Here is a 15870-nt window from a genome sequence, read left to right as displayed (position 1 = left end):
TTCCAGAACTCCTGCCTAATAACATGTTTAAGAAGGAACTGCAGATGGTGGGAAATCGAAGGTAGACAAAAATGCTGGAGAAACTCATGCGGGTGAGGCAGCATCTATGGAGCGAAAGAAAAAGGCAACGTTGCCTATTTCCTTCGCTCCATAAACTCCCGCTGAGTTTCTCCAGCATTTTTGTCTACCTGCCTAATAACATTGTAGTTTGCCTTAATCCAATTTAGCATCTTCCCACATGGTCCAGCCTTCTCCCTATTCAAAGCAATCTTAAAACTTAGTGAAGAAAGAACACAGAGTGTTGGAGTAACTCAGCGGGTCAGGCAGCATCCTTGGAGAACATGGATAGGTGATATTTTCGGTCGGGACCCTGCTTCAGACGGATTGTGGGGGTGGTGGGGGGGGGGGGGAAGCTCTTTTCGAGTTGTGATTACCTGCGCACTTAATCTGCACTGAGTTACTTCATGTCTTCAAAATTGTGACCAATGGTGTACACTATATCACCACATTTGATATCATGGACAGTGAGGAAGTGTATCTAAGTTATAGAAGGACCTCATAAAGTTGGAAAGGGTGCAGAAGAGATTCACCATGATGTTAGCTGCGCTTGCGGACTTGAGTAATAGAGAGATATCACAGAGGCTGGGACTTTTTTCTTGGGAGTGTCGGGGACTAAAGGGTGATTTTATTGAGGTCTGAAAGATCATGAGGGCCATGGATAAAATGCATGATAAGTCCCTGTCGGGGATTTTTCCCAGTCGGGGATTCTAAAATTACAGTGGGACTAATAGGGCATAGGTCTATTAGGTGGTGTGATGGTAGAGCTACTGCCTTATAGCGCCAGAGACCCGGGTTCGATCCTGACTACGGGTGCTGTCTGTACGGAATTTGTGCGTTCTCCCCGTGATCTGCGTGGGTTTACACCAGGATCTTTGGTTTCCTCCCACACTCCTAAGACGTTCAGGTTTGTAGGTTAATTAGCTTGGTATAAATGCATAAATGTTAAAAAAATGTTGGCAAATTTAATCAATAGACAATAGACAATAGACAATAGGTGCAGGAGTAGGCCATTCGGCCCTTCGAGCCAGCACCGCCATTCAATGTGATCAATGCTGATCATCCCCAATCAGTACCCCGTTCCTGCCTTCTCCCCATATCCCCTGACTCCGCTATTTTTAAGAGCCCTATCTAGCTCTCTTTTGAAAGCATCCAGAGAACCGGCCTCCACCGCCTTCTGAGGCAGCGAATTCCACACTCACCACTCTCTGTGAGAAAAAGTGTTTCCTCGTCTCCGTTCTAAATGGCTTACTCCTTATTCTTAATCCAATTTAGCATCCAATTTGTGGAAATAGCTTGAAGACTAGGATCAAATCAGTCAGGACATTTGCAGTTACAGAGTAAATGTTTCAGGTTTAGGTTTTGTGCGAATAATCTGCGCAGTGATACATTTTTGTCTCATTCTCACAATTTGCCTCACAAATAGCTTGAAGTTAGGAAATAATTTGTCAACCTGTCAGTTACTTTCTGATTGTTATTTATTTTATCTTTTACTTTCTTCTTGAATAAATAAACGACAATTTTTCTACACCTGTTTAGCAAACAGTCTTTGCCACACACACATACTCCTTAAATCAGATCTCATGAGTGTTTTGATGTTGACACTTGAGGGTAAAACAAATTCTATCTTGGTGAACTCCTCCCAACAGTCACTTACAATCTGGACACGTGCCGAATTCTCCTGTATAAAAGACTGAGCCACAGGTGAACAGCCACCTACGGGGGCTCGGCAGCTCAGACTGAGTTCTAACCAAGATGGGAACCAGTAGGACTCCATCAGTATGGATCCTCATACTGATTATTTCATCCTCGTCTGGTTTAAGCAGCTCGGAATGTAAGCATGTTCTTTTCATAACTTTTTTTTTTATAATTTTAAAATCCAATTTGTCAATGCAGTCCATGTTTTTACAAGTAGTTACAAGGAGGCACAGAGACTGCAGATGCTGGGATCTTACACAAAAAAGAAATTGCTCAAGGAATAGAACAAGTCAGGCAGCATCTGTGGAGAGAAATAGACATCAGGGTCAGACTAGTCTATTTCCCTTCTTCAGGCTAGTCTATTGCCCTGAACAATTTGGTGCGTGTCTCTTATCGTAAGGTTCAGTTAACTGAGAGACAGAAACACATGCAGAACATTATGTACCAATCCATTGCAGTGAAAGTATTTTCAATGTACATGAAGCCAATGTTCTTTTAAATAATTGGTCTGTTGATCATTCTAGAAAAAAAATACTTGATTATTCTTGAATATTAACTTGATTTTTAATTTGAAATTATTTGATGATTTTTGTTCTATTTTCTCAAAATTCTTCAGAATTTTTATATTTATATTTTATATTTATATTTTTATTTTTATATTTAAAAATGCTAATTAAAAATAACATTCAATGCAATTCAATGATTCTTTAATATCACGTATGCTGAGGTAACACTTAAATTATTTTTTTTGCATACAGTTCAGCAAAGTATTACCATACACAAGCACCATCTTAGATTAATGCAAAGTGTATAGAAACAGTACGTTGAGACGATAGACACGAGTCACCAGGTTTTAGGATCGTTTTCAAAGTCGTTTTCAAGTTGCTATAAGTACAGCTGGCCATTGAGGCCCATTGCCCTGGCTTACTTGAGGCCTATTGCCCTGGCTTGGCCAAGGGAAGTTGTAAGCTTCCTCCACCACTCTGTGCAGCTACAGGTCTTTTCAATCTTTTCTCATAAATTAACAACATTGTTTTCAACATTTTCCCATAAACTAATGACTATTCCAATGTGCCAGTTGTTAGAGGCACACGCTAGAGGCAGGAAACATGTTCCTGATGTTGGGGTGGTCCAGAACCAGTGGCCACAGTTTAAGAATGAGGGGTAGGCCATTTAGAACAGAGATGAGGAAACACTTTTTCACCCAGAGAGTTGTGAATCTGTGGAATTCTCTGCCTCAGAAGGCAGTGGAGGCCAATTCACTGGATGCTTTCAAGAGAGAATTAGATGGAGCTCTTAAAGATAGCGGAGTCAGGGGATATGGTGAGAAGGCAGGAACGGGGCACTGATTGGGGATGATTAGCCATGATCACAGTGAATGGCGGTGCTGGCACGAAGGGCCGTATGGCCTACTCCTGCACCTATTGTCTATTGTCTATTGTCTATTGTTGGCTTTGTTGCTGATATATTAGCATCATAAAGTTAGAAAATGCTGGAACACACATCAAATATATAAATGCGCTTTCCTCAAAATTGGAAAAATTAAACAATGAATCAATAAAGTTGAGATAACCCTGGCAAATTGCTGCCGAGCATCTTGTGGGTGATTTTCAATGTAGTCACAGTGTTTTGGCAGTGGAGAGAGTAAGTGCTTGTGGTGGTGAACAGGGTGAGCTGTCTTGTCCTGCCTGCTTTTGAGAGTTAATTGAGCTACCCAGGCAAATGGAGAGAGTTCCGTCTCCTGATTGAGGAGGAGGTGTTACGGCTCTTGAAGAGCTTTAATGTGGATAAATCCCCGGGACCTGATGGGATTTATCTCAGGTTATTGAGAGAGTCAAGAGAGGAGATGATGGGAACATTCACAAGGATCTTGGAGTCTTCTCTAGCTATTGGCAAGATCCCGTATGGCGGGAGAGTGGCTCATGTTGTTCCTTTATTAAGAAGGGGAGAGAATCCAGGGAATTATAGGCCAGTGAGCCTCAGTGGTGGGGAAACTATTGGAGAGGATTCTTTGGAAAGGGATTCACTCTCATTTGGAAGAGATTGGGTTAATTAGCGACAGTCAGCATGGCTTTGTACACGGCAGGTCATGTCATACTAACTTGATCGAGTTTTCTGAGGGTGATCAAGAATATCAATGAGTGGAGGGCAGTGGATGTTGCCTCCATGGATTTTAGTGAATCATTTGATAGTCCCCAATGGGAGGTTAATCCATAAGATTAAGATGCATGTGATTATTCGTGACTTGGTCAGATGGATTCGGAACTGTCTTACTGACCAAAGACATAGGTTTGTGGTGGAACGACAATATTCAGGCTGGAGGTCCGTGATCAGTGGAGTTCAGCAGCGGATCTGTGGCGGGACTGCTGCTACTTGTGATATTGGATGTGAACGTAGACGGCTTGGTTACAGATGACACCATGATTATATGGGTGGCGGATTGTGAGGAAGCTTGTCAAAGTATACAGTGGGATATAGATCAGCTGCAGAAATGAGCAGAAAAATGGCAGATGGGGTTTAATCCGAGCAAGTGTGAGGTGTTGCAAAAGTGATGGTCTTGCCATCATATTCAGCACCAATATCATGGGCCGAAGGGCCTGTTCTTCTGCTGTACTGTTCCTTGTTCTTTGAGTCAGATTAACCAGCCTTTGGCTCTTCTCTCAGAGTAAAGGGCCTGTCCCACTTGGGCGTCATTTGCGCGTCATTTACGCAACATCATTTACGCATCACGACGCACGGCGCGCTCGTTGTGACACGTACGTGATGCGCGCATGGTGTGCATTATGCGCGCATGGCGCGTGGTGAGGCGTGGTGGCGTAGGCAGTGACGCGTGGTCGTGTCAAGTGGGACAGGCCCTTAAGTGCATTTTATGACAGCTCCAATGTGTTTCTGGTCAGGGGAGTTTTGTAAAATGTTGGAAGTAGTGGATTCAACATGACCCTACCCTTTCATTATACATGCCCATCAGGCCAGGAGATCCACCATGGTTCTGTAAGGAACGTATAGCTTAGCAGGAGCAGTATATTAAAGAATTATGTATAAAACTCGTGAAGTTCTGACCAGACGCTAAATAACAGAAAACAGTGTACGATGGACAGAGCTAAATGACTTCGAGCCAACAGATTAGGTCAAATAGAGACACAAGTGTCTGCTGATGCTAGAATCTTGAACAAAATATCAAGTGATGGAGGAACTCATGGGGGCAGGAAGCATCAAACTACAGATTAGATGAAATAACAGCAGGAGGAAACTTCAAACATTCAGATGTTCAATATGGGTGCATTCTAGCATTGGAGAAAAAAAAAGGACTCAAGCTTTTCCGACATCTTCAACCGAGCCACAAGTAGATAAATCTATGCACTACCTGTTGTAGTTACGTATGACTTGATTGTACTTGATGAATAGTATGATTCAATCAGATAGCACACAAGAATAAACCAACACCAATATTTTGTCACCCAATAGTTGGACAGATTAGGAGAGAGATACGTAATTACTTTTTCAGCTAAAGGAAATGCAGATCAATAGAAGGAAAGTTGGGATTAGTCTCAAATGGTTCATTTTTGGTTAGAATCAACACGAATGGCGCTTTCTTTGCCATTTTCTATATTTCTGCGATGTTTTGATGTTGTACTTCTAACTAATTACTGTTATATAACTTGCAGAAGTTTTAATTTTTGTACTTTGCTCTAATTAGTTTATATTAAAAATATAATAATTCTTGTGTTTTTGGATAAAGCTGAATCGACATCGGTGAACAAGAGCGTGGTGCTGCTTCCCAGAATATCATGGACTCCAATTTTTACAAGTAACTACACAAAATAATTAAGAGAAAATGTTTTCCAGTGTAAGACTTCATTTGCTGGCACAGATCCAGAGTTAGGATGCTAAAATGCTTCAAAATAGAAAATCGGGGTTAATGAACAAGTTGTGACAAGACAAAATCACATTCTTGTTAAAATCAACAGATTTTAGAAGAGACAATTAAAGCAAATCACAGATTGCAGTTTCCAGATGTGAGCGTGGAACTTGTGTGATAAATCTTAGCTTTAACATCGTGAGAACTAGGGTGGGGAAAATGTTTAGTATGACATATGGAGCTTATGAGGTTCAAAGGCAAATCATTTGGGAGATTAATGATTGAAAACAAAAACTCCAAAGGGATATAATAAATATTATATCAGAAAAATGTTGCAGCATTTTTTTTCTTTCCAATTGTCATTGAATGTGCCCAATGCTTACAGTACCTTTCCAAGAACAGGAATGGTAATCTCTACCTGAATTAATTTATATTTTTGGAGAGAAGAATGATCATGTTGAGTAACCATCTAGTCAGGAAAGGGAATTCTGACTTCTCATTGTGCAAGAGGTGAGACAATGTAGTGCAAGTTCTCTAGAGATGGTAATGCATTACACTTAGGAGCAGATATAGGGGGAAGAACAATGGAGGACCCTGCGTGGTGGGAGCACCGTGAGAGAGGAGGGGGGAGGCCTTAACAGTGGGGGGGGGGGGGGGGGGCGGGGCGGACAAAGAACAATGAGGACCCGGTGTGGGGGGGAACTGTTGGAGGGGGGGGAGGGAGAACAAAACGGGAAGCTGGGGTGCTTTGTAACTTTGTCAGTGCCGTAGGTGGTTGCTATTTGTATACATTATGTATGCAAGCAAAGAATCTCACTGTGCCTAATCACATGTGACAATAAATATTCCTATTCCTATTCCTATCTAGTGTTTGGAACTAACACTAGATAGATATTTAGGAATTTAAGGGAAAATATCTACTTATGAAACTTGTTCTAACAGATTAGCCAGTGCTGCCCTTATATGAATAATTGTGCTTTGTTTACTCGATAAACATGATTATAAACATCTCATCAAAAAGGTGTCTTTTAATTTCTTTACCAGATTCCCGTGATGAAGTTTATTTTCTGAAAAAAAAATGGATAAACAAATGTGTTCTAAATATTAATAATTCATCCGAGTACAAAGTTTAAAGGGACGTGATCTTATGTGTGCAGATACACAGATATTTTTTTTAGTATCCTGTATACCATAGTGATATATTTTTTAAACCATGTGCAACTCACCACACGTCCAAGTAATGGTACACTATTCTCAATTCATAGGTTACAATCCAAACCACAATTACCGTGTTTGCAGTACCTGGGGCAATTACCACTTCAAAACCTTTGATGGAGATGTTTATCATTTTCCTGGAACCTGCAATTATGTCTTCGCATCGCAGTGCTTGAGTTCGTACGAGGACTTCAACATCCAGATAAGGCGAACCAGCACTGATGGTCATCCAAGGATCAGTCACATTGTCATGAAAATTGATGGATCAGTTGTAGAAGTAATTAATTCAGCCATTTTCGTCGATGATAATGTGTAAGTATTTTTGATTATCAAGTATCATTTGGATTTTTTCCTTTACGATTTAACTATTTAAACCTGCACTGCAGTGTGTGGTGAAATACATAGACTAATAGAACATTGTAGCACACACACAATCCATTCAGATTACCATAATGTCTTCTCACCACATCAACGGTCATCTAGTTGAATTGTTTTTCTCACTTTCCTTGCCCTCATTTGCAAACAATTTTTCACAACATTTCTGGATTATCCATCAAGATATTTCTCAAAACGCTTGCATATTGATTTGTTACTCTTAGATTCGTGCAGCATGGAAACAGGCCATTCGGCCCAACTCATCCATGCCAACCAGTGGGCACCCTTCAGTATTAATCTTATCACCCAGTACTGGGTCCATACTCTTCTAAGCCTAAGCCTTTCACGTGCTCATCTGGACTCTTTATCAATGCTGTTAGTGCTCAGGTACTCACTACTCCCTGGAAGAAGAAGATCCCCCTCAAATTCTCTCCAAATCTCTTATCTCTTACCCCTAAATATATGTTTTCTATTTTTATCTACTCTAACATGTAGAAAGGTTTCCTGCTGTCCAATCTATCTTTACCGCTAAATACTTTTTGATAACTAACATGGACTCAGCGGGCTGGAGGGTATGTTTCCGATCAGTGTAATTCAATGACTGTGTTATGGTAAACTTATTCTGCACCTTGTTTAGGCTGCACTTTATGTATTGTGCATAGTCCAGATTGCAATGTTATAAAACAGATACAAATGTTATTGATAAAGTAGCACACAGCAAAGTGTTTGGCAAATCATAATCATAAAAAATGTTGAAACCGTGCTGGAAACTGAATGAATTCCTTTTATTGCAGGGTGACACTACCTTTTGCCCATTCTGGAATCATGATAGAGAATGTCAGCGATTACACCCGCATTACAGCAAAGATTGGCTTGACATTGACGTGGAATGGAGATGATGCCCTTGAGGTATGACAATCTCAATATCAGTCAATTCAACAAATATGGCTTTATAATAGGACGTATGTTTACCCTCACATTTTATGAGTATTTTCTTTGCTTCAAGATCCTTGCCAAAATTAAATGAAGGACATTGCATTTCCTCGTCCCTCTTTTGTTAAATCTTCATCATCAGTTTGTTGTGTGGAATGATTTTCCTAACAAAGGGTGTCTATTATGATTACCGTTACATGTCATGCCACTCCATTCACATCCAATATCCTGAGGGTCACTATTGCCCATGTAAATAACATGGCAATAGGGTTCAGGTCAGGGACTGGATATCCAGAGTCCCCCAAAGGTCCTTCACCATTTTCAGGTCATGAGGTGAGGTTTTCCACTAGCCTGGATAAGTTGCTGCTTCAGCACCACTCAAGATCCAGGAGAGAAGAATCGGAGAGATTGGTATCCAAGCTAAGCTTTAAATGTACAGTCCTGCATCACCAGCATATGGTTGCTGCAGCCTTGCTATAGGATCTGCTACAATTCTCCAAGGCTTCCTCAACAGCACGCACACAAAAATGTACAAACATTATCAACTGAAAAGGAACAAGATGGCAAATACATGGATACTACACACAAGTTCTCAATTTATACAAACTTCTGATCTTGAATTGAAATGGTTTTTGCAAGTCAATAATCTAAGCATGATGATTTGAGGTAGTATTTCTTCAGGGTTTTAGACCTATCGCTGCCTTCAATGATTTCCCTGCCCGCACAAGGTCATAAGTGGAGATTTCTGTTGATAATTTAAATTGCATTCTCAACTCTGACAAAACAATGCAGTCCATGTCTAGGTGCAATATCTCTGACACCATGTGGACTGTTAAATGCTGAGTAATATTGTGATGAAGTTGAAAGAATGCAGAGAAGATTCCAAAGGATGTTTGCCGGGTTTGTGTTGTAAGGAAAGGCAGGATAGGCAGGGGCAGTATTCTCTGGAGAAGGAGGCTGAGCAGGAAATCACACTACCACTGCTGAGTCCCCCACTATCAAGGCTTGGGGTGGAAAAGGTAATGGTAAATGTGGTCAGGTGGTCACCCTTGACCAAACACTAAACTGAATCAGAAACTGCGGTGACAACATTCTTTGCATTAGCTACAAGGCCCGGAATGAGTGCAGCTCCAAGGAAGCCCATGTTTAATGTTTTGGCAACCTGTCTACCACTCTAATTATTCATTCCATCCATTACTGGGGCATCGGGCTTGCCACTCATCTCTGAAATACACTGCGGCTACTCAGCAGAACCTGCCCAACCTACATCACTCACCTGCAAGAAGTACGCGGGCTGGATACATTCAGGCTCCATACCCTCCTTGATTTAAAAACATCTTCTTTCTTCACTATCACTGGATACCTCCCAGACATCTTCACCAGAAGGTGGATTTCTGCCAATGAATCATAATTATACAGCACAGAAATAAGCCCTTTGTCCAGACTCCTCCATGCTAAGATCTCTATCTGAGCGTCTGCAGGCATTCAGCCCATAACCTAGTCTATCCATGTAACTGCAACCTTCTCAAGACCAACTAGGGAAGGGTAATACATCCTGACCTTACCAGCAAATGCTACATCATAAAATGAATCAAAGCTTCATGGAATCTACAGACAACTTATCTGATTTTGTTCAAGAAGCATTTTTCCACAAATATATGTTTTCTCGTCACCATCATTGATTTTAAGGATGTGTTTACTTTGTTGGAGAAAATTGTGTGTTTGACCTGTACCATGAATCTGGCTTTCACGTGAAGCTTAATTATGGCTCAGATCGGGACAGCACTCGAAGAAAATCTGAGCAAGACGGTTCAAGGCCTTAACAGTACATACTGGGAAATACTCGGAGAGAACCCAAAATGTTTTGCTGACTCACAGCATTTACATCCTTTTTCTATTCTGCTTTTTAATGGTTACATGCAGACTTTACATTTTCACAATAATTCGTCAATGATCTTGAAAGTGAATAAATAAAAAAATGTTGCTTTTAGTAATCACAACATCAATAAGTGAAAGCAAACAGCTATATTACCAAAAATGTGTTTGAAATGTAGCTCACATTATATTTTGTCTGATGTTCTCTTTTCTTGTGTTAGCTTCAACTGGGTCAACAGTTTGTCAACACAACTTGCGGATTGTGTGGTGACTTCAATGGCATCCTTGAGAACGATTTTCTTTCAAATGGTATGTACGATGGGAAGTATGAGCTGTAATTGATTTGCTATTTAATGCCCAGTATTCACTCATTGCCCTTCACTGACTGCAGGCTTCCACATGACTCCCATCCAGTTTGGGAATTTGCAGAAATTGAATGGACCCACAGAACACTGCAAAGACGTGCTCTCTGATGGTGTGAAAAATTGCTCAGAATTTGTAAGTGAATGCTTCTTCATTATCTAAATTGTTCTCTCCGTTCCCGGAGCAGCAGGTTCAGGAACAGCTTCTTCCCTGCGGTTGTTACCCTACTTAACTCTGCACCTTGGTGATTGCCAGTAATCCCCCCCCACCCCAGACACTCCTTCCCCCAGTGACTGATCTCCCCCCACCCCCACCCCCCCCCCCCCCCCCCCCGAAAATTGCATTACTGCTACTGTATATACATATATATATATTTTACTGTTCCATTATTCTGTGTTTGCACATCTGGGTGAGATGCTATCTGCATTTCGTTGTCTCTGTACTTGTACACTGCGCAATGACAATAAAGTTTGAATCTGAATCTGAATCTGAATCTGAAATCACTGCCGAAATGTGAAGCCAAATCATCTGCAAACACGTCAAGAACTATGAGTTTTTTAAAAATGGTGTTCATTCAATTACTTTTTTTTCACACAAAGTCTCTGAGAGTGACTTTTATTTCTAATCTCAAACAATGTTTTGGTTCAGGTCCCTTCTTCAAACTGACGGAGTAGAGAGAAGATAGCTGGTGGAGAGAGATGAGGGGAAGTGGTGGGACAAGTGCATTCAGATGAGGGGTTGATTGGAAGTGTCGGGCAGGTGGGTGTAAATAGTAACTTAGATGGCATTGCGGGTCGGGACCCTTGTACAGAATGGGAGTAGAGAGGAGATAACTAACAGAGAGCTGGAGAAAGCTACAAGCATTTATTGGAAATACCAGTAGCATGTGCACTGATGTTCTACACAGTTACCAACTAGTCACCAGGACCATCAATAAGTGAACCTTCCACAGGTCGATGTTCATTCCTACCCTTCACTAAATAACTTTCATTTACAGGAATCTGTGTGTGAAAATGTACTCAAAGGGCCTGAATTTACCAGCTGCTATAACACACTGGACATCTCACCTTTCATCAAAAGTTGCATGCTGGACTTATGTCAGTGCAATGATTTGAAGCAATCATCAACGTGCCTCTGCAACACCTTATCAGAATTTTCTAGGCAGTGTGCTCATGTTGGAGGGAAGCCAACCAATTGGAGACGGGATGGTTTATGTGGCAAGTACCTTTCAAAACTATCTCCGTCTCATTTAATCTTGTTTCAGGTACATTCTTATGTATGCTAATGTAGGGCAGCACAGTGGAGCAGTGCTGGAGTTGCTGCCTTACAGCGCCAGAGACCCAGGTTTAATCCTGACTACAGGTGCTCTCTGAACGGAATTTGTACATTCTCCCTGTGACCGTGTGGGTATTCTTCGGGTGCTCATGTTTCCTCCCACATTCCAAAGACGTTCAGGATGTAGGTAGTAGGTTCAGGTTGCCCTCCCCCTAGTCGCAACAGAGACAGAGTCCACCTAGTTCTTACCTTCCTCCCCATTAGCCGTCGCCTACAACACATAATCCTCCGAAATTTCCGCCACCTCCAACGGGATCCCACCACTAGCCACATTTTCCCATCTCCACCCCTTTCCGCCTTCCGCAGAGACCGTTTCCTCCGCAACTCCCTGGTTAACTCATCCCCTCCCACCCAATCCACCCCCTCCCCAGGTACCTTCCCCTGCTCCCACAGAAGATGCAACACCTGTCACTATACCTCTTACCTTGACTCTGTCCATGGACCCTGATAGTCCCTGTCAGGTTAGGCAGAGGATCACTTGCACCTCCTCCATTGTCAGAATGAGGCTAAGCAAAAATTGGCAGAACAGCATCTCATATTTTGCTTGGGCAGCTTACATCCCTGTGGTATGAATATTGATTTCTCTCACTTCAGGTAGACCCGGCATTCCCTCCCTCTTTATCCATCCCCCATCCAAGTCGCACTAGCTTCTCATTTTCATCCTACAAACAGCTTATAATGGCCCGTTTCCTTTATCACATCTTTCATTATTTGTTCTTTATCTCCCCGCATCACCATCTATATCCCTCGTTTCCCTTATCCCTAACCAGTCTGAAGAAGGGTCTCGAAGCGAAACGTCCCCCATTCCTTCTCTCCAGAGTTGCTGCCTGTCCCGCTGAGTTACTCCAGCTTTTTGTGTCTATTTTCAGGTTGTGGGTGAATTGGCTTGGTAAAATAGCAAAATGGCCCTAGTATGTATAGGATAGTTGGCGCAGACTCAGTGGGCCGAAGGGTCTATTTCCATGCAAACTAAACTAATGATGAAGACTCTAAAGGGTGAATTTCTTCTCTTTTTCAGAAAAGTCATGCCAGCTTAATATGACCCATGATGAATGTGGTACTCCATGTGCAGACACGTGTTCAAATCCTTCAAGGAGCCAGATGTGCGATGATCACTGTATTGATGGCTGCTTCTGCCCTCCCTGTAAGACACCATATAATAGAAAATAGAATCAGATCACGTAATAATATCAGATCAGATAATGAAATATAATTAGATCAGTGAATAACTTTGTATGATTATGGTTTCCTTTTCTGAAGTAGTCATAGAGTATTTGAGCATAGACATAAAAATGTGGTTATTTGAGCATAGACATAAAAACGTGGTTAAGGTTCAATTCAAAGTTAATTGATCGAATCCAATAACTTAGTGTTTCTATTACTCTTGATTGATCGTTGTCTATCGCCAGCATTTTATGTTTTTAATTTGCACCATCTGCAATTATTTTCCATTGTATTTTAAAATGTACCTCTTTTATCTTGGCTACTGATGTAGGGTGAGTTGATTATTGTGCCAAACCTAAGCAACACGGAAATATTTTCATATCGCGCCTGTGAAGCGTTTTAGGATATTTTTATAAAGTTGAAGGTTTACTGTATTGTCTTTGCAAAACAGTTAGGAGAGAAGATTGAGAGCTTAGTTGATCACTTCACGATGGAGGGACATGATGGGAAAGAGCGCTCGCAACTGGCAGCGCCATCTGTGGCCGTTCGGGGAATTTCAACTGAGCTCTTGCAATTTTCTCTGGATTACAGTCAAGAATCAAGAGTGATTTATTGTCATATGTCCCAGATAGAACAATGAAATTCTTACTTGCAGCAGCACAACAGAATATGTAAACCTAGTAAACCTATAATAAATAAAGAAAAAAGGAAAAAAACGTTCAGTAAACATTAAACATTAAAAAAAAAACAATAATAGTGCAAAAATAACAAAAATAGTCTATGTAGATCAAAGCATATTTGAGGTTGTAGTGCTTAATAGCCTAATGGCTGAAGGGAAGAAGCTGTTCCTGAACCTGGACGTTACAGTTTTCAGGCTCCTGTACCTTCTTCCCGATGGCAGGGGTGAAATGAGGGGTGGGTAGGCCATCAGTTGCTGGAAAATCGATGTTCAACCTGTATGATGCTTCTCTTAAAGAAGCACTTATATTATTCAACATCGAGAGAAGAATTAACAATGATATAGAATCCTATGAAATATTTACCTGAGAGCAGTCTTTCTGGTAATACTGTATTATAAAGCTGACATTAACAAATTCTAATGACAGTCTTGTTACAATTCATTATGAATAACTGAACCATATCATTAAGTCTACATCTTAATAATGCCTGCAAGTCTAACAATATATTTTTTACTTTAGACACTGTTTTCGATGATATTTCTAACAGTGGATGCATCCCAGAAGAAAGGTGTCCTTGTACCTACAATGGACAGGCTTATGCAACTGGAGAGTCTTATTCCACCAAATGCAGTAAATGGTAATAAATCTTTAATTTGATCTTTGACTAAAATTTAGTTGAGTGGTGACTTTTTAATTATGCTACCATTTGCCACTTATTATATCGAAATCTTATTTAAAGAAAATAATGTTTCTAACAATGTTTTTTTCAACCTGATAGCATTTGCAATGGAGGCCAGTGGTCTTGTACTGATCGGATCTGCCCTGGGATCTGTTCCATCGAGGGAGGTGCTCACATTAATACATTTGATGAAAGCCATTACACATTCCATGGAAAGTGCCACTATGTTCTTGCGAAGGTAAAAACTTTAGTGGCTCAGTAAACGGTAAAGAACTGGACTTAGTAAGTTCAATCTACCAATACTGTTTCTTCTCATGTTTTGCTTTAGGACTGCAGAAATTCCATGTTCACAGTCCTGGGAGAGCTGCAGCCATGTGGCATAACAGAAACTGAGACTTGTTTAAAGTCAGTGGTAGTGACTGCACGTGGAACTCAAACTGTAAGTGGTTGTGGGCAAGCTTTCTTTCAAATTAGTGAACTTGAGACAAAAGAAGAACAATTATTTGTAACATTCCTATATTCTGTGTGCATTTATACTGTTTTTTTCCCCCACAGATCATCTCCATTAACCCTACCGGCAGAGTTTCTGTCAATTCAATCATAACTCAATTGCCTGTTACCACTGGTAAGTTATGATCTAGAGTTAAGATCTGGGGGCGGCACAATGGTGCATCGAGGCAGCACAGTGGTAGATTTGCTGCCTTACAGCGGCAGAAACCCGCATTCAATCCTAACCACGGGTACTGTCTGTACAGAGTTTGTACGTTCTCCCTGTGACCTCCGTGGTTTTTCTCTGGGTGCTCCAGTTTCCTCCCACATTCTAAAGCGTGCAAGTCTGGTCACCATATGATATGATATGATGTGATAGCACTGGAGAGGATGCAAAGGGGATTTACCAGGACGTTGCCTGAAATGGAGCGTTCCAGTTACAGTGAGAGATTGGTAAAACTGGGATAGACATAAAAATCTGGAGTAACGCAGCGGGAAAGGCAGCATCTCTGGAGAGAAGGAGTGGGTGACGTTTCGGGTCGAGACCCTTCCTCAAACTGGGTCTGTTTTCCCTGGAGTGATTAAGAGGGGATGTGACAGGTATACAGTATAAAGTTATAATGGATATAGAGAGGGTAGATGGTAGGAAAGCTTCACCCATATCAGGAGTAGATAAAACTTGAGGACTTGAGGGTACAGAGTTAGGGTAAAGGGAAAGAGACTTAAAGGGAATTGGAGTGGGATGCTCTTCACCACCCCCCCCCCCCCCCCGGGATTTCCGCCCATGCAGGGAGGTGAGTGAGATTGATACAGATGGGTGCCCACTGGTTGATGTGGATGCGGTGAGCAAAGGGTCTGTTTGTCACTAGGACTCTTTGCCTCTCACCATCAGTGTTAACAGTTTGACCTTAACTCTAAATAATGAAAAGGTTTGAAATGTATGTATCTAATATGTGCACCACAGAAAATAATGTTAAATCTATGCAGGAGATGTAAATTAAACAATTAAACTTCATCATTATTATTCAGTAATAATTTTTACTTTTGATGTTAAAATGATTCAATGGTGTTTTGGGGAATTTAATTCTGGGAGCATCTTTTTACCATCTTGCTGTCACTTATTTAGGTATACAATTTTATTTTTTATT

General features: G+C 41.1%; 1 protein-coding gene across 1 annotated transcript in view; it reads left to right on the top strand.

The window, feature by feature from the left end:
• Window positions 1–1812: 1812 nt before the first annotated feature.
• The window catches only part of LOC116984416 (mucin-2-like), a 103745-nt gene continuing 89687 nt past the window's right edge, over window positions 1813–15870 (top strand). Inside the window, exons 1-11 of the mRNA XM_033038569.1 lie at window positions 1813–1891; window positions 6880–7141; window positions 7999–8113; window positions 10234–10321; window positions 10404–10510; window positions 11328–11592; window positions 12729–12854; window positions 14074–14191; window positions 14333–14471; window positions 14562–14672; window positions 14789–14858. Coding sequence (XP_032894460.1) covers window positions 1813–1891; window positions 6880–7141; window positions 7999–8113; window positions 10234–10321; window positions 10404–10510; window positions 11328–11592; window positions 12729–12854; window positions 14074–14191; window positions 14333–14471; window positions 14562–14672; window positions 14789–14858 — 1480 coding nt within the window. The remainder of the gene's footprint in view (window positions 1892–6879; window positions 7142–7998; window positions 8114–10233; window positions 10322–10403; window positions 10511–11327; window positions 11593–12728; window positions 12855–14073; window positions 14192–14332; window positions 14472–14561; window positions 14673–14788; window positions 14859–15870) is intronic.

Source organism: Amblyraja radiata, chromosome 20 (assembly GCF_010909765.2).
Source record: "Amblyraja radiata isolate CabotCenter1 chromosome 20, sAmbRad1.1.pri, whole genome shotgun sequence".
NCBI lineage: Eukaryota > Metazoa > Chordata > Chondrichthyes > Rajiformes > Rajidae > Amblyraja > Amblyraja radiata.
Note: the sequence above shows the minus strand (reverse complement) of the source record. Positions and strands in the feature narration are given on the sequence as shown.